Source organism: Salvelinus alpinus, chromosome 11 (assembly GCF_045679555.1).
Source record: "Salvelinus alpinus chromosome 11, SLU_Salpinus.1, whole genome shotgun sequence".
NCBI lineage: Eukaryota > Metazoa > Chordata > Actinopteri > Salmoniformes > Salmonidae > Salvelinus > Salvelinus alpinus.
Window position 1 is genome coordinate 41,583,573 of NC_092096.1, and position 26,661 is coordinate 41,610,233.

At 45.6% G+C, this 26,661-nt stretch overlaps 1 protein-coding gene across 4 annotated transcripts in view; it reads right to left on the minus strand.

Moving 5' to 3' along the window:
* Positions 1–2,030: 2,030 nt before the first annotated feature.
* The window catches only part of LOC139534181 (putative adenosylhomocysteinase 3), a 44,840-nt gene continuing 20,209 nt past the window's right edge, over positions 2,031–26,661 (minus strand). The window contains exons 2-17 of one of the 4 annotated variants that reach the window (XM_071333059.1): positions 22,311–22,419; positions 20,230–20,373; positions 15,713–15,813; positions 15,397–15,499; positions 15,112–15,206; positions 14,869–14,975; positions 14,531–14,647; positions 14,295–14,358; positions 13,287–13,375; positions 13,118–13,188; positions 10,410–10,504; positions 8,660–8,758; positions 7,368–7,436; positions 7,067–7,145; positions 6,007–6,127; positions 2,031–4,572 (exon numbers count right to left, since the gene is read on the minus strand). In XM_071333059.1, the coding sequence (XP_071189160.1) occupies positions 4,566–4,572; positions 6,007–6,127; positions 7,067–7,145; positions 7,368–7,436; positions 8,660–8,758; positions 10,410–10,504; positions 13,118–13,188; positions 13,287–13,375; positions 14,295–14,358; positions 14,531–14,647; positions 14,869–14,975; positions 15,112–15,206; positions 15,397–15,499; positions 15,713–15,813; positions 20,230–20,373; positions 22,311–22,419 (1,470 nt within the window). In that variant the 3' untranslated portion in view covers positions 2,031–4,565. Of the gene's footprint in view, positions 4,573–6,002; positions 6,128–7,066; positions 7,146–7,367; positions 7,437–8,659; positions 8,759–10,409; positions 10,505–13,117; positions 13,189–13,286; positions 13,376–14,294; positions 14,359–14,530; positions 14,648–14,868; positions 14,976–15,111; positions 15,207–15,396; positions 15,500–15,712; positions 15,814–20,229; positions 20,374–22,310; positions 22,423–26,661 lie in introns of those variants that run through there. The other 3 variants (XM_071333060.1, XM_071333057.1, XM_071333058.1) reach the window with 3 other exon arrangements.

Genomic DNA, 26,661 nt, shown 5'->3' on the forward strand with positions numbered 1-26,661 from the left:
GTGTTCCATAATGGCACCTACATTAGAAACATTGTCCGTTTCGGTGGATTTAAATGAAACATTTGCTATTATAGCTTAGTATTGATAGGCTATTCAATTGTATCTATGTACTTGAATGTAACCATTTCGTGTTCACACAGCTGTTTAATCCATCTTGTTCTGTCAGAATGACTGGATTGTGTATAGACTATCTGTCGTATCCTGATATCCTCCACACCTTAGTCAGAGTGGGCATTTCAATCAATCCAAGACCTGAGACAAGACACAAAACCTATGAGTCAATACAATTATTTTATACCAGCCTAGTAACAAACCGGATTAAATGAATCAAGAGCTTGATGACTATTTGGTTGAATCGGGTATGTTATTGCTGGGCCAGAACAAAAGCCTGCTTCCAGGATCATGATTGAAGAACACTGCTCTAGAGGGAATTTAATATTCCCCCCAAAACATCCATCCCTTAAGGCAGGCTGCCACATCGAGTGGTGGTAATGTAGGGGTCGGAGAGGGGTGACGACAGACTAGACCTAGACCACTCCACGGTCATTCTCATCCCACCACCGCCACAGTGAACTGAGTGAATTATTGATTAGTGACTGTAGCAGGGGGCTGCTTGACGTAGATTGCCTTGCTCACTCTCATGTCCCCCCCCGTAACAACCCCCGTGACTGAGAAAAGCACTTAACATGATCTGATTGGAGTGTACAGTTTAATGAGAGGGCAAAGGTCATATCCGTTTCACGTAGGTGAACTTGACACATGGTGGCTGGTTGGGTGCGGGGGTGTTTATACTGGACGCAGGGATTTATTGATGAACACAGGTCAAAACAAACATGAAACATGTGAAATGCACCTGTGTTAATATCATTCTGTTTAGGCCACATTTATCGGGTTACTATGTCCTCTTTGTCTTATTAGCACCTTTTTTTTTTTTTTAACTCTGCATTGTTGGGAAAGAGCTCATAAGTAAGCATTTCACTGTAAAGTCTACACCTTTTGCATTCTGCTCATGACACAAATACATTTGATTTCCTGATATGGTTAATATTGGTGGCTGTTAGGGACCAAAACAACAGTTTAATAATGAATCTTGCGTTTTTACCTTTGTGTGTCAGACCTTTCACATTAACTGAGTGAAGTCAGTGCGTGTGTAGCATGAACGGTATAATAGGCAGTCAACATCTGATTGCGTGTGTGCTTCAGGGTGTCTGTAGCAGAGTGGGTGCACTCTGATTAGGTCACACACTACGACTGTGACTGAGTGGCGACAACAGCTGCTTTCAAGTGCTCTCGACACACCCAGTGTCACCCCGTCACTGTGTCATCTGGCAACACAGTAATCCATTTAATCTGAGCACATACCCCAATTATAGCCCCGTGACCGAGTAAGTAACCAAACTTACGAGTTCTGAGAACATAATTCACATGGACACAATCTATCATGTTGAGTCACTTAATAACCAGTGTTAATGTTAGAAGCACGTGTTCTTCACAACTGCAGTAATAAGTCTTCTAGGACACATGGCTTGTAAATAAGATTGAGGGAACATAACCTAAACCAGTCCTGTAAAACTTGGCCAAACACTGGTACCAGTGCCTTGTGCTCAAATCATCCAAGCTGTATTGAAACGCCCTCGTTCACAATGATAATACTTTGTTTCAAGCACTTCACATAACATCCTCTCTTCCTCTCTCAAGTGGTGTCATTACTGATGTCTAGCTTTCTTTGAGCTCCCAGCAGCAGCAGGCAGTCATCCTCTCATCTATCAGATCGGCCAGAGTCTAGTGATGCCTCAAGGCCATGGGAAATCAGTTTACTCAGGCAGCCCAATACTGATCTTTTGCCCAATAATTGGTATAAGGTCTGATCGGTTAAAAGCATTTAGTGGCAAAGTCTCAGAATTGGGCTGCCTGTGTAAACGCAACCATATATGCTTAATAGGCATTGGTAGCAATCTTTCTATCCAAATGTAGATATATTCAAGAAAATACGAATAAAAATACAGCACATCATATATTAGACGAGAAAGGTTGATACAATGACATTTTTATTCTTTAAGATTACAGATCTATTATTGCTCATCTATCATTATCACTTGCAATATTTAAACATTGTTTCGACAACTTAAAAATTTGAGAAGAATTTTCCATTTGTACTGACTTGTGGATTTGCGAACAATAAATACAAGAGTTGATATGCTGTAATTCCTACACTTTTGAGTTAACCATACAAGATGCTGGCGTTAACCCTGCCCACGTGATGCAGCTATTGGACCGACTAATGCTCTTTCACCCCCGGAACGCACCGGCTATGATCCTGAGACAACTGTATCGAAGCAACCATGTCCTACTACACATGACCCTAACACACACTCACTCACTCAAGCACGCACAGGCTCACACGGTCAGACACGATAAACCACTCTAACAGATGAGATAATCAGCACAAGGATCATGTTCTAAAATGTCAGACAAACAGAAATATGGGTTGTATGGATGGTCACACAGAGGGGGCCTCCGACTTGGAAGATGGTAATTATGGAGGCTGGGGCATAAAATGGTAGCTCACGAGTATGACATGAACACAGTGACATTTTAGAATGTATAGTATGGGCATAATTAACATGGGAGCATATGGGTGTATGTTCTCAGGGATTTAAGTCCGTTCTATACGATGTAAAAAAAAAAATACATGAAAAAATTTGAAGAAAAGCTGGTTCCTCCCAGCTTGCTTGTAGTACGGGCTTTTGGTTCAGGTGAAAACCCTAACAGCTGGGATTTCTAACAAAGTTGAATCTAAAAACGTTGAGGAAATGAAGCCGGACTAATAATCGTACCAGAGGAGTTTGGCCCTCAACAGAAAAACTCAAACTAACGAAGACACCAAATCTTGGACATTTATAAGGTGACTATGACCTTTTATCAGAAATGCATAATAAATTGGAACAATGAGGTAAACTGATGTCTGAAGTGGTGACTCTTTTTTGGAACGTGTGAAATGTAGGTCCCCAACTAATTACAAGCATATGTAATGACCCAGTCATCAAGCTATAGCCTCACTGCAGTTAAAATCACAACTAACGCCTGACAATGGCTAATTGGTTTTAACGCTGTAATTACTGTACAGGTTTGCTTACGGCAGCTTACTATTGAGGACCTGGCCAAAGAAACTACTACAAGCCTGGCTGTACATTTGGTATCTCACTGAAATAGTCTGTCACAGTTTTCAAAAAAATCATCCAGAACATTTATCATAACATTTAATTGCTTATCTTTATAAACGAGACAGATGTTTAATTTCAAAGTTAAGATATTAGATGGGTAGAGGAAAGATATAAAAATCGACATTTCTACATAAATATATCCCCTTGTAATGATCTCCCATACCTGTCATGCCTCTAATTAAGCAATAAGGTACGAGGGAGTTTGTGGTATATGGCCAATATACCTGTGTTAAGGGCTGTTCTTGAGTACGACGCAACGCAGAGTGCCTGGTACATTTCCAATATACCACAAACCCCTGAGGTGCCTTAATGCGATTATAAACTGATTACCAACATAATTAGAACAGTAAAAATAAATGTTTTGCAATGGTGGTATACGGTCTGATATACCACGGCTTTCAGCCAATCAACATTCAGGGCTCGAACAACTCAGTTTATAATACAGTATAATGCTTTGAAAGGAGAATCTAGCTCCGGACATCGTGGATGGATGTCATAAACTCTGGTCGGCAAAATACTTTTCATATAACACTAGCATCATGTGAGCAGTTTGGGAGCTGAAGAACATAGTTCATTATTGAGAGGCTGTGGGACAGGGAGCTGAGATGGATTCACTGTGTTTGAGTGATAGGTGCGGGAGAGAGGTCCCAACCAATCACAGGGAAAGACCCCGCCCCCACACCTGTCACTGTCCAGTTTGATTGGGGGAATAGGAGAACCAACACATTAAAACATACTTAAAAACAAGGACAGAGAATACATCTGAATCAAATTATCAAAGACAGGACATGATTGGACCCAGTGACCTCCCCCCTCCCACCTCTTCATCTAATCCCTTTCAATTGATCTTTGAAAACAAAACAAAAATCAAGAGTAGGTAAAGACAGACAACAGGACATGAACCACACGTCCATCCCTAAATCTTCAGAGGTCATCTTTCATTCACACAGAGATTTTTTTGTACATTTGTTTTTCTTCATTAAGTCTTCATTAGTTTTTAAACGAACAATAAAAAGATCTCGCAACGGAGTTTACGTACGACTGACTGACAGACAGACAAGTAGCTAAGAGAAGACGATGAAATCTCCAGGAGACGCTTGCTAAGGAGCCCAAAATGGCAGGAGCAGCTCAAAAAAGGTTAGAGTTACATTATTCTAGCGGAAATAAATAAAACACTGCCAAAGCGCAGGTAAAGCCACGCCCTCCACTCTGAGCAATTAGCACACAGCTCCTCCCCTCTTGTAAAAAGCAGGTGTGTGACTATTCCGTCCTCCGCTCTCCTTTCTTCTTGGTTCTGTACGATTTTTGGAGCCATGGTATTTTCTTCATTTCAGAGTTGGTTTAATACCTTGGGGAGAAAAAACAAAATGTCAAATCATGTAGTAACAATCTTGCACTGTGGATCTCTCTCTACCAAGCATCTCCCTACCGGCATGGCCGTCTTACCGGGCTTCTACATCTGCATTGCTTGCCGTTTGGGGTTTTAGGCTGGGTTTCTGTATAGCACTTTGTGACATCGGCTGATGTAAAAAGGGCTTTATAAATACATTTGATTGATTTCTCATTAGAACTCTGATAACTGTATTTATAACATTACACCTTTGCAATAACACCACGAAAGATATACACTGAGCAGACAAAACATTAAGAACACCTGCTCTTTCCATGACAGACTGACCAGGTGCATCCAGGTGAAAGCTACAAACCTTATTGATTTCACTTCAAGCAGTGTAGATGAAGGGGAGGAGTCAGGTTAAAGAAGGATTTTTAAGCAATTGAGGCATGGATTGAGACAATTGAGGCATGGATTGTGTATGTGTGCCATTCAGAGGGCGAATGGGCAAGACAAAGGATTTAAGTGCCTTTGAACGGGGTATGGTAGTAGGTGCCAGGTGCAACGGGTTTGTGTCAAGAACTGCCATGCCTCAGGACTACCTGGCCTGATGACTCCTTGCTGTCCCCAGTCCACCTGGCCGTGCTGCTGCTCCAGTTTCAACTGTTCTGCCTGCGGCTATGGAACCCTGACCTGTTCACCGGACGTAATACCTGTCCCAGACCTGCTGTTTTCAACTCTTTAGAGACAGCAGGGGCGGTAGAGATACTCTGAATGCTCGGCTATGAAAAGCCAACTGACATTTACTCATGAGGTGCTGATCTGTTGCACCCTCGACAACCACTGAATATTATTATTTGACCCTGCTGGTCATCTATGAACATTTGAACATCTTGGCCATGTTCTGTTATAATCTCCACCCGGCATAGCCAGAAGAGGAATGGCCTCCCCTCATAGCCTGTTTCCTCTCTAGGTTTCTTCCTAGGTTCTGGCCTTTCTAGGGAGTTTTTCCTAGCCACCGTGCTTCTACACCTGCATTGCTTGCTGTTTTGGGGGTTTTGGGCTGGGTTTCTGTACAGCACTTTGAGATATCAGCTGATGTAAGAAGGTCTTTATAAATCAATTTTATTGGATTTGAACTGCAACGCTGCTGGGTTCACGCTCAACAGTTTGCCGTGTGTATCAAGTATGGTCCACCACCCAAAGGACATCCAGACAATTTGACAACATTGACACAACAGTGGGAAGCATTGGAGTTAACATGGGCCAGCAACCCTGTGTAACACTTTCAAACCTTGTAGAGTCCATGCCCTGACGAATTGAGGCTGTTCTGAGGGCAAGGGGGAGTGGAACTCAATATCAGGAAGGTGTTCCTAATGTTTGGTATACTCAGCGTATGTGACGTACAATATTAGCAGGCAATCGAAGCATTCGGGTGTTAATGTTTACCTGTAGTAGTTTGGCTTGAAGGGCCCGTTCTTGTTCAAGCCCAGGTACTTGGCCTGCTCGTCACTCAGCTCTGTGAGGTGAGCATCGAACGTGGGCAGGTGAAGACTGGCCACATACTCATCTGGAATAATACAGAAGGAGGGAGTGGAGGGGGAAGAGCGAGAGAGAGAAAAAAAGAGCGAGAGAGAAAGATGGATAGAGACAGAAAAAGGAGTGGGACGAGAGCGCCTAGTTACTCTTGCCTGCAAGGACACGGGGCTGTTGGTTATTTACTCATTTATTTGTTTGTGTGGGTTTAGCTGAACGCACTGGGGCTGCTTCTCCTGTCCCGGTCTCTCCCTCCCTCTCCGTCAGTGATGGTGCAGTGAGCTTAGCAGCAGGGTCTGACAGGCTGACCTATATTGAGCCTCTCTGCCTCTCGTTCTCCCTGCTTTTACTCCAGCAGAGACCCGGCTACGCTGCCAGCTGCAGACACACACGTACGCATGCACACTCAGGCTTTCCATGAGATGTACCTCTACAGTGAACGAAGCACGCACACGCGCACACACACCTCTCTAAATAGGATGCGTTCTACTATGGATTCTATATTTCCCAGACAGTGCAATGACTGTAAATAAATAGAACAAAAGACTAAACGCCACAAGCACGACCTGATATACTAACATCCAGTGTTTGTTTTGGATCATGACGTAGAACATAGATAACCCCTGCAGCCATGTCTTGGATTGGGTTGAGTTCGCACAGAGCTGCTTCAAAACATATTCACGGTCATGCATGCCATCTCTATCCCTATACTGTATCTATCGCTTCTATTAGCTGAGCCGAGTCCGTTGTGCATTCTGGCTGATCCTCTTTCAACTCAATGTTTTCCCCTAAAAAGGGTTTTGTCAGAGGTTCAGACAGGCGGATGGGTGCTGTCAGGTGACTGCTGGCTGCCTCGGCTGAGGCCTGAGCGAATAAGGATTACGGAGTGTGTGTGTGTGTGTGAGACAGAGGGTTGAGGACAGAGGAGGGATGTATGTCTGTGTGTGTGTGGACATAGAGCTCGGCCTCTTACCCATCTTCTTGGGCAGCAGGTAGACATCCTGTTTGTAACGTCCCTCTGGGGCGTTGTACAGCTCTATCAGAGCCAGGGCCTGAGGTATGAGACAAGACCCGGATGTCAATCTTACACACACACACTTATGTTACCATGGAAACGCCACGGTCGCTCTCATGACGCACGCAGCCTTGCCCTGGGGTCAGCGGCAGAGCAATGACAGGACCCTAATCGCTCAGATTACTGTACGAAGCGGCACACACGCCGACGCTGATCCATCCCACACACAAATCGCACAAAAACGCACAACACACGGTACCTGGGTGGTGGCGGTGATGGACAGGACAAAGGTGGGGACCGTAGAGCAGCTTAGGTTCAGCAGACGACCCTGAGGACAGATCGAGAGACACACATTGGGTTAACAACCAGTTAAACGGCACACAGAATCAGAGAAAACTGCCTACAGCTCCGTCTCAATGATAAGATACTGTGTGTGTGTGTGTGTGTGTGTGTGTGTGTGGTTGACATCGACATCATCAAATGTCAGAAAAAGTGTTGCCGAGTCCAAGCTTGGAATAACAGAAGCTGTGGTGCAGACAGACATGTAAACCGAGGGAGAACATGGGACTGGTACTGTTACTGGGCTCAGACTGCTAACGAGCCAGCGTTCACAAAGGAGGAGGAACTGATCTACATTTACTACCGCCATCATACACTCCTCGGTGGCACAGAAAGCATGTGATAGTGTGCATTATTTCCCAGAGAGCTGCAACATGTTGTGTTAGTACGTAGCAATTACACTTTGGTGGTGCTTTGGTTTCAGTTCCCTGTTTGCTGCGAGTAGCAGTGACAGTACAACGGGGCGTACTGTTGCTTTATGCAGTATGCACACTGCCCGGGGGAACTGAGACAGCCCACACTTCCCTGTTCTGTAGAAAGCGTCCGGAGAACAGAACACAGCTACTGGTGAGCTCCTGAGAACCAAACTAACAAAAAAAAAAAGCGACATCTCTTTGAAAAAGCCCCTCGGATCGAGACAGTAGAGGAGAAGTGAGAGAGTCCAGGAGTGAAGATGGAGAGAATAGAGTCAAAAAAAAGAGGGAAGAGTGAGAGGGGAAAATAAAACGTTCTCTGATTATAGCCTGGAGGAGATCAAATAGCAGACACACTGAAGCACCTGGCCTGTCTGGCTTTCTGTCTGGCTTTCCGTCTGGCTATCTGTCTGGCTCGCTCTCACGGTGGTTTCATTCTGTCAGAGACTGCTGCACACACACAGAGTGCCTCTGTGTCTCTCTCTGCTAAGAGAAAGGGAGTGCTGCACACACACAGAGAGAGAGAGAGAGAGACGGAGAGAGAGAGAGAGAGAGAGCCTCTGTCTCTCTCCGCTATGAGAGAGGGAATATGGTGTAGACGTACTGCTTGTTTACCAGGCTCAGACTCAGATAGGGGTTGTTGTACAGCTACATATGGATCATTTGGATCTATTCACGCCCAGTTATTTGGAAGTTGAGAGGATTTATAGATCAAATCACAAGGGTCAATGATCTGAGGTAGTACCGTCACGGACAGCCTTGTATTAATGTGACGATGATGATAATAATAATAGATCACCTCAGCCAGCAGCACTATCCGCTTGCCGTCGGGCCAGATGACGTGGTCCACCTGTGACCTAACTCTCTCCCAGGTCAGCTCCGGGGTCCGCAGGCTCGCCTGGAGGAGAGGACAACAAACGGACAGGAAACAGTTACCACGAGAACAGTTTCACTACGACAACCAGGGCCTAAAATTAACCCCCGCCAAATGTGGATCGATTTTGGCATTGGTCAGTAAGATGTCCGTTTCACCAGCCACGTTGGCGGTAGGTCAGGGCTCCACAAGCATGTCAATCCCATTTGCAAATAAACAGAGTTAGGGGTCAAATATGAGCTCATGTACAGCTGAACAAATACTGCAGTAGCCGTTTTCACCGTATTTCTGACATTTTGTTTCATAGCTGGCAGCTAATCACACAAAGAACTACAAATCATATAATAATATCCCAACTCGCGCAACATGCAGGAGCACAGCCTGGCTGGGGAGCTGTGTCCACCGCGCTGACGACTCATTTTGGAACCGGTGGGCACAAGTATAAAAAAGTGGTCAAATTGTTTTATTTCTTATATTTCGTAATATCCAATGGTAGTTACAGTCTTGTCCCATCGCCGTCCCTTACGGACTCGGGAGAGGCCAAGGTCGAGAGCTATGCGTCCTCCGAAACACGACCCTGCCAAGCCGCACTGCTTGGTTGACACTGCTCGCTTAATCCGGAAGCCAGCTGCACCAATGTGTCAGAGGAAACACCGTCCAGCTGGCGACCGAAGTCAGCTTGAAGGCGCCCGGCCCGCCACAAGGAGTCGCTAGAGCGAGATGGGAAAAGGAAATCCCGGCCGGTCAAACCCTTCCCTAACCCAGACGACGCTGGGCCAATTGTGCACCGCCTCATGGGTCTCCCAGTCACGGCCGGCTGCAACACAGCCTGGGATCGAACCCAGGTCTGTAGTGACGCCTTAAGCACTGCCTTAGACCGCTGCGCCACTCTGGAAGCCAAAGTTGGTCGAATTTACTCTAAAGTGAGACTTTGTCCTTGTTTCATGGCTATTTACATCGTTTTGTTTTTCAATGTTTGAGTTTGCTTCAGCTGCTAGCAAAGGCATCGGCTACTATTCAGATTCTCTATATCACAGGCAGTCACTGAGAGTCCAGCTGCTCGACTCCAGCGGCTCAGTGCCCTCGTTGCCACGGTAACCGCCCGCCCTTAAAGGGGCAGCATAACATTTTTATCTCATTTTAGGTATTTTGGTTAAGACTCAGGTCACAAAAAATGAAATAACATTGAGTAATATACCACTTCACTTATTACTAGTAATAAATGTATTGTTTTAGAAACACTACAAAGCATGCTCATCCGTTAAAAAAAAGAAGGAAAAAAAAGTTTAATAAATATTTTGTCTGGTAAAAACTCTGAGTGGCTGGTAGATTTTTTAATCTGCCACAGTGGCGGGTGGACCAAAAAGTTCATGTCAGGCCCTGATGACAACAGTCACTATGAAAATAGTTTCACTATGACCCTGAGGATGTCACAGTAACAGTGATAACAACTGACAGGCATAGGCCACAGCGAGTCAACCCATAACTACGCCAACGTCAGGTCAGGGGCGTTGTCGTATCACAGCTTCCCCCACAGTGACAATAACGTGACAAGCATTGGTGACAGCAGTGTCTTCCGCCCACACGATCAGTCAAGCTGTCACAATAACTGTCACAATAACCCCCCCCCCCCCTTCATCTCCCACCAATACACACAGACACACAGTTCACTCACCACGTCGATCTCGGTGTTTGAGTGTCCCATGTTGCAGACGATACAGCCGTTCTTCATACGGTCCAAGTATTCTCTCACCACCACGTTCTTATTTCCTGAAGTGGCGGGAACGTCATTAAAACGTGCCATCGATATTACACTCTCGCAATCATCATGTTCACTACTGTTCACTACTGCCGATTATAACGTTTATAACGAAACGACTTCAAAAAGGAATTACGTTGCTGTATATGCTACGCAAATGATGCTAGGAATAAATCTCCTGCACTAGATAAAAATCGATCTAGTCAGAACGCACCATTGGGCTCCACATCCACTCTCCACATTGATCTACAGTATGAATAAGTGTCTGAATGGCATCGCGTGTCTCTAAGTCGGAGTGCGTGAACGTGCAGGTCTGTGTGCGCACGCATACACATTCGCCCGAGTGATTACGGCCGTCTGTCCTTTTTCAATTAACGTGGATGAGGACTGCAGCCTGTCATTAGGCTTAATAGACTAGGAAGGTAATGCAGTCTGGCCCAATGAACGCTTCACTCTGATTGAATCTGAACGTGGAGCGCTGACTGGCTGGCTACGCACATGGCTGCTAGGTCGGAGTGATTGAGATGACTCCTGTAATGTCTACACCAGTGGTCACCAACATTTTTTGAGTCAAGATCACTTTATTTTTTAAATATATATTTTTAAACATGACTTTAAAAAAGTAAGCCTATGCAACATTAACCAATTAAAAACAGTTCTGTAGCAACGAGGTCTGTGCAGTAGGCTATAGGCCCAATAACATTATCAGTGCATATTGGCTACACTTGAATTGTCCAGCCAATGTTGTTCTTCTCTGGAATGATCAGAAATGGTAATAGATCATTTGATGTATTACTTGTGAGACACAGCTGAGTGAGCATAATAATTAGCTTTTTTACTGGACTGATGGCCTGCATCTTATGGTTAGTCTGAGGGGAGGGACGGAGCAGCGGTGAGGCTGCCTCTCACCGTCACTCCTCACTCCCTCTCGAGAATACTGACGGGTTGCATCACTGCCTGGTATGGCAACCGCTCAGCCTCCGACCGCAAGGCACTACAGAGGGTAGTACGTAGGACCCAGTACATCACCGGGGCCAAGCTTCCTGCCATCCAGGACCTCTATACCAGGCGGTGTAAAAGGAAGGCCCTAAAAATTGTCCAAGACTCCAGCCACCCTATTCATAGACAGTTCTCTCTGCTACCGCACGGCAAGCAATACCGGAGCGCCAAGTCTAGGTACAAGAGGCTTCTAAACAGCTTCTACCCCCAAGCCATAAGACTCCTGAACAGCTAATCAAATGGCTACCCAGACTATTTGCATTGTCCGCCCCCCCTTCTACACTGCTGCTACTCTGTTACTTTCTATGCATAGTCACTTTAATAACTCTATCTACATGTACATATTATCTCAATTACCTCAACTAACCTGTGCCCCCGCACATTGACTCTGTACCGGTACCCCCTGTATACAGCCTCGCTATTGTTATTTTACTGCTGCTCTTTAATTATTTGCTACTTTTATTTCAGGTATTTTCTTAAAAACTTCATTGTTGTTTAAGGGCTTGTAAGAAAGCATTTCACTGTAAGGTCTACTACACCTGTTGTATTCGGCGCATGTGACAAATAAAATTTGCTTTGAAAGGGGGGGGGGGGCAGTCTTCCTGCTGTTGGCGAAACTCAAGTCGCACTGCATTATTTCTGCCTCACGAACCAATTCATGATGTTACTCATATGACCAGAGAAATTGAAATATTCCTCGATACTAAAAAAATTAAGCCGCTAATAACACAAGCGTATGGAAACACTTCGCTATACTCATTCACTGCCGCTGCAGTGCTGTTTGTAGCACGAGTGGGAGTAGGGAGAACGCTCATTTTATAGCTTATAAAAGGTGTTTAATAAAGTGTCGACAGTACTGAATAACAACAAACATGTACTCATAAAAACAGCAGCTCTTTGCTGTATTCGTTGTCTCTCTCTAGTTATGGTTTTTAATAAGTTAAGAAATCACACAGTATTTGCTGTGCGTTCGAGGCTTCTTTTTACAGCCTGTGGCTCGAGGAAAATGTGCAGACACTGATCTGAGCTCTCTGATTGGCCAGCGGTAGGCCTATAGGTGAACTTGATTTGCTCTTTGGGTCTGCCGTTTAGGCAACCTTCTGCCTTCAGACACATGAAATGGCTCAGAACGGGAACACTTTTGCCTTCCTGGCACTAGGGCTGCTGAATGAAGTGCACCAACAGCTCTAAACAAAAAATAGGTACGCAAGCATTTATCATTGTTGTTTTTTTGACAGAAATGTCTGGTGATCGACTAGAAATGCCTTGGAGACTGCGATCGACCGGTTGGTGACCGCTGGCCTATACCCTACTGTCTAGTCACCCTCTAGGCTGCTGGGAGTGTGTGTGTGTGTGTATGAATAGAGTGGTGCAGGCTGGATCAGCCAAGCAGTAAAGCCGTAGGGAGAAGGTGGTTGTTGTTGCTATGCCCATGCTGGAAAGGATGGGAGTACAGGGGTTTTTAACCACAAATTTGACTTAAAGAAATCTAAACCCTAACCCTGACTTAAACTCCAACAAGCTCATGTACTTACGCTTGGTTATTCGTTTTGACACTATTGCCACTTATGTGTTCTAACGTGGCCATCTAGTGCTGACCGAGGGGACAACGGAGAATTGTTCACCTGTGCAAGTGATGACAATGTCCACTTGTCTGATCACTTCATTCAGCTTCACCAGTCTGAAGCCATCCATGCTGAACAGGGACGGGGGGAAAAACGTGTTACTTCCTCGTTCACCCTGCTGCCATTGGCTGATTAGTTCACGTACCAGGCTCTGATTGGTTGAACTCACCAGGCCTGCAAGGCACAGATGGGGTCGATCTCTGTGACGTACACGATGGAGCCCATGGCCTTGAGAGCAGCACAGCAGCCCTTCCCCACCTATGGATACGCAAATAAAAACACACATGGGCATAGGACAGATGGAGGCTCTACTATAGACTTGGATGGTAAATATTTTCATCTGGTGGTCCATTTTGATATAATAAGGTGTTTAGATCGCCAGCAGCATCCCACTGCTGGCTTGCCTCTGAAGCTAAACAGGGTTGGTCCTGGTGGGTCCCTGGATGGGGGACCAGATGCTACTGGAAATGGGTTTGAAGGGCCAGTAGGCATCGAGGACATTTCCCTGTGTAGGGTCCCGTCTTTCGGATGGGACGTAAAAAGGGCGGCCTGACTCTCTGTGGTCACTAAAGACCCCATGGCACTTATCGTAAGAGTAGGGGTGTTAACCCTGGTGTTCTGGCTAAATTCCCAATATGGCCCTCATACCATCATGGCCACCTAATCATCCCCAACTCCCAATTGGCTCATTCATCCCCTCTCCTCCCCCTGTAACTTTTCCCCAGGTCGTTGCTGTAAATGAGAAATGTGTTCTCAGTCAACTTACCTGGTAAAATTTGAGTTAAAAAATGATAAGTACCAGTTGGAGCGGCAGGAAGCCTAGTGGTTAGAGTGTTGGACTAGTAACCGAAAGGTTGCAAGATCGAATCCGAGCTGACAAGGTAAAAATCTGTCGTTCTGCCGCTGAACAAGGCCTAGGCCGTCATTGAAAATAAGAATTTGTTCTTAACGGACTTGCCTAGTTAAAGGAAAATAAATAAATAAAAAAGGAGGAAAAATAGCAGAGTTTTGGTGCAGGTACAGCTAATGCTACCTACAGTAGCAAAAAACATTATTGTATTATTATTTTATCGATACAAATATCAATATAATATTGTCCACAAATAATGTAGCGAAATGCAACTATCGACCCCCCCCCCCCCATCACTAGTACACAGTAGGTAAGACAGACTCTTACCTCTCCATATCCACACACAACCACCTGTTTTCCCCCAAACATTACATCAGTGGTCCTCTTCAGACTGGAGGGAAAGCGAAGAAACACAAAAATCACAGGAAGTTAGCATGACAAAATGTTTAAGTCATCCGTAGACTCCCGGCCGTCAGCGCCCAAAGACAATTATATATGTGACGACAATGACGTAATCTTCCTCGGTCTTTCTGCTTTGAACAGGCATGCCGGAGTTGTCCTACCCGTCCAGGATGGACTCCCTGCAGCAGTAGAGGTTGTCAAACTTCTGCTTGGTCACAGAGTCGTTGACATTCATGGCCGGGACACACAGCTTCCCCGCCTTGGACAGCTGGTACAACCTATACACAGAGCAGCAATAAGAGAGGGGCATCATAACCAGTAAAACCTGACACTACCCGTTATAGCCACTAGATGGAGACATGGCCATAGAGGATGGACCACTCGCTTCAAAACAAACCCCTGAGCAAGGGGGAAGCTTACTGGCAAAATACTGTTTTTCTCAGTCAAGACGATGAGTCAACGCATAATGAAGTAGTGTGGTTAGCAGTGATCCACCCACCGGTGTACTCCAGTGACGCTCTCCTCCACGATGCCCTTGATCTTCTTGAACATGTTGGGGTATTTCTTATAGATCCAGTGGGTCAGGTCTCCGCCGTCATCCAGGATCTGGGGCGGGACACACAACGCGCGTCTCTAACTGATCGGGATAAAGGACTGGCGCCGTTTACGCCATCACAAAGTCTGGGTGCCAGTCCGTTACTGAGAGACGGGAGTGATTGAGGGAGACAAGACAGACACGTACCATGTTGGGCTGCCAGCCCTCCAGGTTGACGCAGCGATCGATGCACCACCAGAAGTCATCCTCCGACTCGCCCTTCCACGCGAACACAGAGAACCCTGAGAGAGAATCGAGAAGATGAGCAACGGAGAAAGGGGGAGAGAGTAAGAGAAATGTAGCAATACAGCATGTTCTTATGAATATCCTACCATTGAATTGATGGGCACTGAGAGAGCCAGCGGTCGCGACAGAGAACGAGCTCCCACACGACACAGGACGCTCAAATGAAGCAGCCCTGTTCACACTCACCTCCCTCGGCCAGAGCAGCTGCCACCTCATTCTGCGTGGAGTAGATGTTACAGGCAGCCCACCTGCACTGAGCCCCCAGGGCAGACAGCGTCTCCATCAACACCTGCGCGACACACACACAGACCAGACCGCGCGCTCAGTTAAGGACACAGCCAACGGAGACGTTCGTGCAGCTAAAAGATGCATGAAGCGGTCTTAAGACGAGCGCCATTCAGTATGGCTGCGAGTCGCGGTTTTCTGAGCAGAAGCGGCAGACTCACAGTGGACTGAGTGGTGGATGGTGGCGTGTGTGTGTGTGTGTGTGTGTGTAACTCACGGCTGTCTGAGCTGTGATGTGGGTGCAGCCCACTACTTTGGCCCCAGCCAGCGGCTTCTCTCCCTGGGCTCTCTTCCTCAGGGCCATGAGGGCTGGCATCTCTGTGTGGAGGAGACAACGCAACAGACAGGTCATTCCAGACCCAACATTACTACAAAACCATTGGTCCTGTTTCAAAACTTCAAAAAGGCATCCTTCTCTGTATAATCTTTAAAATGACATAAAAATGTCAATAAAAAAAATGGTTAAAGCATGGTTAATGAAAGTTAGCTGGCCAAAATTCTTTGGGAACCCTCCCAGATGGTGGAATCTTTCCCCTCTGGGTTCTGTTGTGCTGTCTATGGTCTGTCACCTAGACATTCAGAGCTCGAGCCATTTGTGATAAGGCCTACCGAGCCAGGGCTGTGTGATAAAACCTACCGAGCCAGGGCTGTGTGATAAGGCCTACCGAGCCAGGGCTGTGTGATAAGGCCTACCGAGCCAGGGCTGTGTGATAAAACCTACCGAGCCAGGGCTGTGTGATATCAGCTGTATATTGAATTGAATTTATTTTGGGCAACAGACATGTACAACAAAATGTACAATGTGGACCCAGAGGATACCACTTGAAAGCATTAATTCAAAACACTTATTTCCAAAGTGGTCCTCGATGGTAAAAACAATAACACAATGATTAAAAGACCAGGCAAAATTACAAACCCCCATAAATACATTCATTTATATTGACATCGTAAAAAGCGGCACTATTCACTGCCCTTCTCCCTAACCTTAAAAATCAACCATATTCATTTCACATTAAAACAATCTATTAATTGCAAATCATACCGATCGTTCAAATAAATACACCTGACCAGCAGTAGGGGGCACAAGGGGCAAGTGGAGTGGTTTCCCTTACTTAGACAGCCGTGTCCAAATGATAAACTTTACCTGCTTTTTAAAGCTATTTTTTACCTCCAAGGGGAGGCTATTCCATAGACAAATGCCTGTATGGAAAAACGTGCTCCTTGCGGTACTGTTTACTCTTGGGATTTTACAAGACATGTCACTAGCTCTGGTATTGTGACTGTGTTGGTTATAGACCATATCAATGTGGTGTTTCTTGTAACCTGGGGCACGGTCATTTAACATGTCAAACATATGATTAAGTTGGTCCACTCTGGACTCCAAAGGCAACAAGCCCACCTCCCGGAACTGCTGTACCCTACGTGGGTCATAGAGGGGACATTCAGCTTATACCTGATAACATTATTTTGCATAACCTGCATTCTCTTTTTCAGCTTTTTTGATAGCATAATCAAAATGACACTGAATCAAGGTTGAGACAAGCACTTTCTTAACTTTAATGGTAAAATATCTAGTGTTAAGGTATAAAAAAAAATCATTTTAGAAATGATTTTAGCATCAATCAGGTCTCCAGGGATTGATCTAGGGACACACCAAGATAAGATACATGTGTTTTAGATTCAATCTCCTTGCCTGCACAGTTTACTGTTATCTTGTCAGCCCTAAGCAATCTCAGTTTTGTTCCAAACAAAATCGATTCAGTTTTTCCCATATGTAGTGACAATTTGTTGTCAGACAACCAATCTCTAACTAAATGCAATTCCTTACTCAGGGTCTCCTCTATGTAAACTTCCCTGATACCAGTATGTCTGAATCATCAGCATAAAGCAAGAGTTTGCACTTTACTGTATCTGGCATATCATTAACATATATAAGAAATAAGAGGCCCTAAAACTGATCCCTGCGGTACTCCACAGGATATTTCTTTGGTCTCTGACAGAACATCACATACTTGTGTTCTGTTGGTCAGACAAGACCTAAACCAATTCACTGCTACATCATTTAGACCCGTGCATTTCAGTTTCATCAGGAGAATATCATGGTCTACAGTGTCAAAAGCTTTCTGCAAGTCTAACATGACCATACCTGTATAGTTCCCCTTTTCACTTTCCTTCTTAATGTGGTCAAAAAAGGTGGATACGGCAAGTATCAGTGGAATGAGCTGTTCTAAAGCCAGATTGTAGTTCATAAAGAAGTTTGTGAAGTTTCAGGTATCCCTCAAGTTGATTATAAACTAATCTCTCAACAACTTTGGATGAGGTGCTGAGGATTGACACGGGCCTGTAGTTTCCTACATTTGTTTTACTGCTCTTCTTGTGGTGTGGTACCGCCCGGGCTGTTTTGAGATCCCTAGGAAATGCACCACTACTAATTGAAAGCATTACAATATGTGTTATCATTTTAGCAGTGACAAGTACTATCCTTTATGAATCTCGCAGGAACGTTATCCAGCCCAGTTGCTTTGTTTGTGCTCATTAAGCACAGTAGATTGTTCATTTGTGATAGCTTTGCTATGGTAAAAGTTGTTAATGAAAGACTGGCCATAGTGTTCAGAGCAGATAGGGTAACTTCTTAACCAGAGATGAGGCTATTAAAAAAAAAAAAAAAAAAGAAGTTTAAATAATTTGCAACCTTTGCCGGTCATAGCATAAAACATCAATATCCAGGCCAAAACGACAGGATTTTACCTTATGGGGAGTTTTTGAACCAATGCCCTTTAAAATGTTCCACAGTTTACGAGGCTGATGTAAGTTGTCATTAACGGCGTCTATATAACGTTGGGATTTGGCCTTATCCATTTTGTATTCTGCCTGGTTTCTACAGTTAATATAACCGTCATAATCTGGTTGTAGATTTGTACTTCTGAATCTGGCCAGGTAGCGAACCCATTTCCTTTCGAGGTCTAAGATCTGGGAAGTGATCCATTTCCCTGACCGCTGTTTGATTCAAATTTGTTTCGTCGGAGCCAGAGTCGAGCGCAGACAATAACAGATCTTTAAAGAAACACCAAGCTTGGTCAACATTCATCACCGTTTAGTACGCGAGACCCATCCAAAAATTCCAAAGGACCTCCACAAAACATTATTTTGAGAATTGTTTCAAAGAACGTACCCTTCACGTATTACATGGATCTAGTAACATTTTGGATTTCTTACCAGATACAGTAGGTTACCATGTGGACACTAAAACCAATATTTAAGACTCCCGGACTGACAAACGTTCTCTTGATCCGATACAATAATCAAATCCAAAGTTGATTTACTGTCAATACACACCCGGGTTGGCTCAACAATTTCAGTCTAAATAACTGATGTAAGTTACACAGGGCATTTACTGGTGTACTTATCTTGGGTGATGACTACACATGTATTAAAAATCTGTACCGCACCACTGACCACCCACAGTCCCACGTGTCTGTACTGCGTCGCTGACCACCCACAGCAGAACACATTCTCCATCAGCAAATACATTGGGATCACAGCAATTCGATTCAAGTAAATCCTAGAAATGATTCCGCTTAGGAGGCCTATCGCACACACCGACAAGTACAGGACGACATTTCGGAAGGCGTTAATCTACCCATGCAACCTCGAGACCACCCATTTTCAGATCTGAACGAGGGTTAAAACGCACATCATTCCTAGGAAAAACACACACACACACACGCCGCCACCGTTTCGGATTATTCTATGAACGCTATAACCTGGTAGCTCAACCTCATTGTCCTCAATTGACCCATGGTCTCAGTCACAGCAACTACTGCAGCCCGTGTGTTAAAAGCAAGGAGTTTTAATTCCTCTTATTTCGGCAGCAGGCTCCGTGCGTTCACATGGATAAAATTAAGTCCTCTCTGATTGAAACAGTCAAATATGTCATTTTCTGTGCCCACTGCTGATACGTCGACTATCTCATCTAGATTGCACTCATCATCCCTGCATCCCAATGTTTGGCACCGCATTTAAACAGCATACATTTAAACAGCATACATTGCAAACAAGCGAAATGTTACTTTACAGCTTCAGTGGTGCAGTACAGACACATGGGACTGAGTGGTCAGTGGTGCAGTAAAGACACGTGGGACTGAGTGGTCAGTGGTGCAGTACAGACACGTGGGACTGAGTGGTCAGTGGTGCAGTACAGACACGTGGGACTGTCGGTGGTCAGTGGTGCGATACAGACATGGGCATGTGAGTGTTCAGCGGTGCAGTACAGACACGCGGGACTGTGGGCGGTCAGTGGTGATGTACAGACACGTCGGACTGTGGGTGGTCAGTTGTGCAGTACAGACACGTGGGGCCGTGGGTGGCCAGTGGTGCAGCACAGACACATGGGACTGCGAGTGGTCAGTGGTGCAGTACAGACACGGGAGACTGTGTGTTGTCAGTGGTGCAGTACAGACACGTAGGGCTGAGTGGTCAGTGGTGTGTCCTGTTGGGTTTCAGCAGAGGATGGAGTGCGTCACAGAGTGCTTGATTGGGTATTAGTGGGAAAGGCAGGCGGCCCCCTGCTGTTTCTCTCACAGGCTGGGAACATACGGCCACTAAGCAAACAGCCCTAGGGGAGATGGCCTGTCAGCAAGGCACACACAATCACACCAGAGAATCCCTCTCTCTCCCTCCCTCACACTCGTACGCACACATCTTCCACCTTGCCACACATCATCCCTAACCCACCTTGCTCAGCGATCTCGATCTCCCTGCGTCCGAAGTCGGCCTGCTTGATGTTCTTGATGCAGAAGTCTCCGTTGCCCTTGGAGTTCTTCTGCTGCTTGTCCCGAGGAGAGGTCTCATCGTCAGAGCTGTCCGTGTACGACGCAGCTAAAAGAGAAGAGTGGTCAGAGGACAGGACACACACGCAACAGCAGCACTCGAGCTACACACACACACATTAAAATGCCTCAGGATATAGACATTAAACCAATAACACGTGACATGACCACACACTAGACCACAATCTACTCTGATGTCCGAAAACAACTGCATAGCTCACATTACAAGATATATCTAGGGACTGAGCCGAAGGGCAGAATAAACCAGAAGAGCTTGGGCATCTACATACTAGGTTGGGTTTGATCCTAGCAGAACTCGGCTAGGTGAAGTGAACGTCCGTGCCTCGCGTACTCCATTAAAAGACCCAGGTTTGAAAAACAAGAAAATAGCGACAGTGGTACCGTGTGCCCATCTTGAGACGCCGTAGCCAGAATTAAATTGAATGAATCTAACAATTCAAGAAATCAGTCATTAATTTGGACGTTTTTTAGTCGCGCAATTTGACATTAACTTTAGATTGGATGCAATATTTCTCAAGTGAAAAAAAAGTGCATGAAAACAAGTCGTGTATCTCGCTGAATGACAACGCTTCATTGAAGAGTCCCTACTGTTGACCAATCACTGACGAAGGGGCGTAGACGTTGGGCGACCGAACGCCCGAAAGAAAAACATTGCCGAAGACCAAAAACGTCATAATATATCTACAAACTGTTTCAGGTGGGAAGCATGTGGACGCCTTAAGACGAGTGACAGCTCTCCCACAGTGTGCGCGCACTCAAGGCCCAGGACAGAGAGCACGTGAGCAGGAGAGAGAGAGAGAAAAAGAGAGGAAAAGAAAGAGACAGAACGGTCAGTGGGGACAGTCAGGACTCGGACTGCTGACTCTTTCTGTGAGAATAATTTCAGCAACCACAGAGCTGAGGGCTGGGGGTCACAGTACAGGGGATCAGGAAAGAGAGGGAGAGAAAGAGAGTAGCCAGTGGGGTAGAAAGGGTTGAGAGTGGGGGGGACAGAATGCAATGGAGGTACAGTGAGAGGACAAAGAAGAAAGGAGGGAGAGTGGACTTGAGGCATTTGGGTGAAGCGGCCGGCGAGTGTCTGTGCGTGACATTCAAAAAGATGAGGGACAGCCAGGTAGACTACCGTGACATCACAAGTGGAAGAATGAGAGGCCACATAGGAGATGCCAGTCACGCCAGGGACGTAGTATTTCACACTACGTCTTTCACACTACGTCTTTCACACTACGTCTTTCACACTACGTCTTTCACACTACGTCTTTCACACTTCACTCCTGACAAACATGTTTACAACACTGAACGCCACCCTGCCAGATTAACTCTGGTTGTAAAGCAAAGGTCACGCCCTTTTTATGACACGCAGGACTGACAGGCCCCTCATCCTACTACAGAATCATTCCCAGCGCTTCAGTGGAAGATGTCGCCTCTCCTCTCTCCTTCTCCCTCCCCTTTTTCTCTCCCCCGCTCTTGAAAGGGGCCTCTGGGAACCAGGAGTGGGATAAACAGGTGACCAGGACAACACGTATAGTGCCTCTACCTTTCTCTCTCCCCCTCTCTTTTATGGACCCCCAACCTTAAATCCGGCTTACACTGGCCTGCCCGCCAGAAAACAACAAAAAAACACTGATCTCAAACTTTCACAAGGACATTGGTGTGTGTGTGTGTGTGTGTGTGTGTGTGGCTGCAGTTATTATTGAATGGAACAGTGTTAGAAACTAGAGAGAACACTAGCGGCTCTCTGTGGCCTGTATCGTCTCATCTTAATCCTGTTATACGTTACAGAGAACATTCCTGCTCCCCACCTATCTGGGAATAGACTCTTACTGTGTGATACTGGATACTGTACCTGGGCTGTGATTAGAGTTAGGCACAGGGTGTGTCGGGGGGGGGGGGCTCGTGAGCGTGTCAGGTGTGTGTGCACGTGTCAGGTGTGTATGTGTGGGCGCACGCGTGTATTCTCAGTACCTGAGCCGTAGCTGTCTGTGGAGGACTGGGAGATGGATCGGGACAGAGAGCGGCGGCCGATCTTGGTGGGACGTTTGTTGAACTCTTGTTTTTGGTCCGCAAACTGGATCTGCTGGCAGAGGGAGGAATGAGACCACAACGCCCAGACAAGCACCAACGTCCAACCTCCAACACCCAGTCAAAAACTAAAAGAATCCAGCAACTCCTTCCTTGATAGACTTTCTTGTTGGCCCCTTGTACACCTCAAAAATAAGTATCAGATGGGTATAGCCTAAGCAACATGATAACCGTAGCAATCAAGGCTATGTAGCGTTTCCACCATTTATCCACATCAGGTTCTGTAAGATCTATAAGTGGTGTGGAGGCAAGTGTCTAGGGGTTAGGGGCTAGTGATTGATTTAACACAACAGTTCATCCCTAAGGTCTGAATTGAGCCTAATCGGCGCACCACTAGACTCCATTTACAGTGAACAACCACGGGTTAAATCCCAATTTATCTGCAGTAACATTATGTTAGACCTACATTCTACTAACAGGTCAGAGCCAGGGAGGCAGTTTTGGTTTGGAGGAAATATGTTAATCCTGCTGCTGGTAATATTGATGGATTACTTACTGGTGTCATAAAACGAGCAACACGGACACAATTTAATGGAAAAACTAAACAGAAAGCGATGCCGTAGATTATGTTATGATAAAACCGGATGAAAAACGTATTAAATCTCAGTGATGTAGAGCGGCATTGTTGAACGATTATGTAACGCTTCACAATCTGGACAAATCACTCCAAATATGAGCACAGAGAGATTTCACAGATGAAAACAGAGTTGAGATTGAAAAGCTTTCTTTAAATCTCATCCGGTTTCATTTCCCCAAGCACCTGGACTACACTTCAATGTGTGTAAACGTTCCACTTATCGTCAGAGCGCAAAAACAAAGCACAAACCGTCGAATGAGTGCGTGTACGCACAAAACACCGACCCAGTCACGCTGAAATAATCCCACAGGAGTGTCTGACGCACATCCAGAGTACCGGACGCGTCCGTCCACCTCTCTGTACAGGAAGCTACGGCGTGACTACCGAAAGACCGAGAGGGAGTGGGAGTGACTCATGGTTGCGCAATCTGAATTTCACACCACCAACCAAATGGATCTGAGTCACGGAGGAGGCAAAGGTCTTGCGTACTCATGATAGGAGGTCGTTTTTTTTTTCAAGTATCCACTTGGTTCCCCTCATCGTGGCTTCCTTCCTCTTCACTCAGAGGAAGAGGCGTGGCTGGTGGTATTGGCATTTTACTAGGATCCCCATTAGCCGTTGCAGAAGCAGCAGCTACTCTTCCTGGGGTCCACGAGTGGTATTATATTAACACTGGCATTAGAACCATGCACGGTACTGACCAAACGTATATACAGTGGGGCAAAAAAGTATTTAGTCAGCCACCAATTGTGCAAGTTCTCCCACTTAAAAAGATGAGGGGCCTGTAATTTTCATCATAGGTACACTTCAACTATGACAGACAAAATGAGAAGAAAAAATATCCAGAAAATCACATTGTAGGATTTTTAATGAATTTATTTGCAAATTATGGTGGAAAATAAGTATTTGGTCAATAACAAAAGTTTATCTCAATACTTTGTTATATACCCTTTGTTGGCAATGACAGAGGTCAAACGTTTTCTGTAAGTCTTCACAAGGTTTTCACACACTGTTGCTGGTATTTTGGCCCATTCCTCCATGCAGATCTCCTCTAGAGCAGTGATGTTTTGGGGCTGTTGCTGGGCAGCACGGACTTACAACTCCTTCCAAAGATTTTCTATGGGGTTGAGATCTGGAGACTGGCTAGGCCACTCCAGGACCTTGAAATGCTTCTTACGAAGCCACTCCTTCGTTGCCCGGGCGGTGTGTTTGGGATCATTGTCATGCTGAAAGACCCAGCTACGTTTCATCTTCAATGCCCTTGCTGATGGAATGAGGTTTTCACTCAAAATCTCACGATACATGGCCCCATTCATTCTTTCCTTTACACGGATCAGTCGTCCTGGTCCCTTTGCAGAAAAACAGCCCTAAAGCATGATGTTTCCACCCCCATGCTTCACAGTAGGTATGGTGTTCTTTGGATGCAACTCAGCATTCTTTGTCCTCCAAATACGACGAGTTGAGTTTTTACTCAGTTTCTCCCAATCTTCTTCTGGATCATCCAAATGCTCTCTAGCAAACTTCAGACGGGCCTGGACATGTACTGGCTTAAGCAGGGGGACACGTCTGGCACTGCAGGATTTGAGTCCCTGGCGGTGTAGTGTGTTACTGATGGTAGGCTTTGTTACTTTGGTCCCAGCTCTCTGCAGGTCATTCACTAGGTCCCCCCGTGTGGTTCTGGGATTTTTGCTCACCGTTCTTGTGATCATTTTGACCCCACGGGGTGAGATCTTGCGTGGAGCCCCAGATCGAGGGAGATTATCAGTGGTCTTGTATGTCTTCCATTTCCTAATAATTGCTCCCACAGTTGATTTCTTCAAACCAAGCTGCTAACCTATTGCATATTCAGTCTTCCCAGCCTGGTGCAGGTCTACAATTTTGTTTCTGGTGTCCTTTGACAGCTCTTTGGTCTTGGCCATAGTGGAGTTTGGAGTGTGACTGTTTGAGGTTGTGGACAGGTGTCTTTTATACTGATAACAAGTTCAAACAGGTGCCATTAATACAGGTAACGAGTGGAGGACAGAGTAGCCTCTTAAAGAAGAAGTTACAGGTCTGTGAAAGCCAGAAATCTTGCTTGTTTATAGGTGACCAAATACTTATTTTCCACCATAATTTGCAAATAAATAAATTAAAAATCCTACAATGTGATTTTCTGGATTTTTCCCCCTCATTTTGTCTGTCATAGTTGAAGTGTACCTATGATGAGAATTACAGGCCTCTCTCATCTTTTTAAGTGGGATAACTTGCACAATTGGTGGCTGACTAAATACTTTTTTGCCCCACTGTACACAGTCCTCAAACATGCATTTCTCTCCTTCTCCCTCACGCACCCACCATACAGCGCTCGGACACAAGTCTGCGTCTGCCAACCAAATAAATACAGAACAAGCTGAAAACTGGGGGGAAAAATTGTCACCAGCAATGAGATCCATAAATGCCTGTACACATATATAGATTGAATTTAATCTACCGAAGCCCGTCAGTCCCAACCTAATCCACCCAACCTATCTTTTTCCTACTGGGTTCACCTCCACTGTCGTCATCCTTCTTCGACAACATGACTCAGTGGACTGGTGTGAGGTGAGAAACTGTGTTTGGACTAGAGGGCGTGGGCCTGGAAAACTAGCAGTTATGGGCCTTGTCCATTTATACCCTCTCTTTACCCAGGCTGCTTTACCCCCGATCCAGCCCCGACTGGTCTGGACGGTCACCCATGTGCTGTGCCTCAGAAACAAAGCAGAATTGTTCCCCCCTTCTGTTTTTCCACTCCTCTCCCCCTCAACTTGTTTAATTGTTATTTGTTCCCAGGCTGGATTGGATTGGGGATTCTTCATCACGGCCAAAAACTGGGTGACCCACAATGGCTCTTGGCTGGAGACTATTGAGGTCATTCATAGTAGACCGGTGGACCCAGGGTGAAAAATGGTAGGAAGGAGGGTTGCAGAGCTGTACTTTGAGGCTGTGTTACTTCAGAATCAGGGGGATCAGGACAGTGGGTTCTGCCAAGGAGAGACCCTGGGCTGCCACCACTGGGACAGACAATAGAGACGTTGTGTAAGTGATTAGGCCCATTTTGCTTGTGTGAGACCAAGGTCGCTGAACTAGGAAATATTGTAGCCTAGGAGAAATAGATGTACAGGATCTCTATGGTGGCAGTTCACAATAGCCAAAGCCCACTTGCCCAGCAGTGAGAGATCACAAAACGGCAAAGGTTTGGCTTCATTTGTTGCAAAACATTTTAGTCTGTTTTAATCAAAGTTCAAACCAAGGGTCACCGAGGGGCAACAACAGGAAACGGATTTCAAACTTGGCCATCCGACTTGGTCCTTATGCCAGATCGTCATGCTAGTGTGCGACGGAAACGGACATGTGCCTCCTGACCTTATGAGTGTCCTGAGCAAAGTTCTCTTCGACAGCCAACACATATACACACACACACACACACACCTGGGTCTAAGAGGTTTCATAGGGCAGGAGGAGAGGACCCTGGGTCATTAAACAAAGCATTAATCCTGTGTGATCAGACATACCAGCTGACTGCTGACACATTCCAGGAGTACTAACTATGTTGGTTATAAATAGGAGACAGAATGCCAAGAATTGGGAGCGCGGCAATTGATCATTTCCATTTCGTAATATGTGTTAGACTAGGTCAGC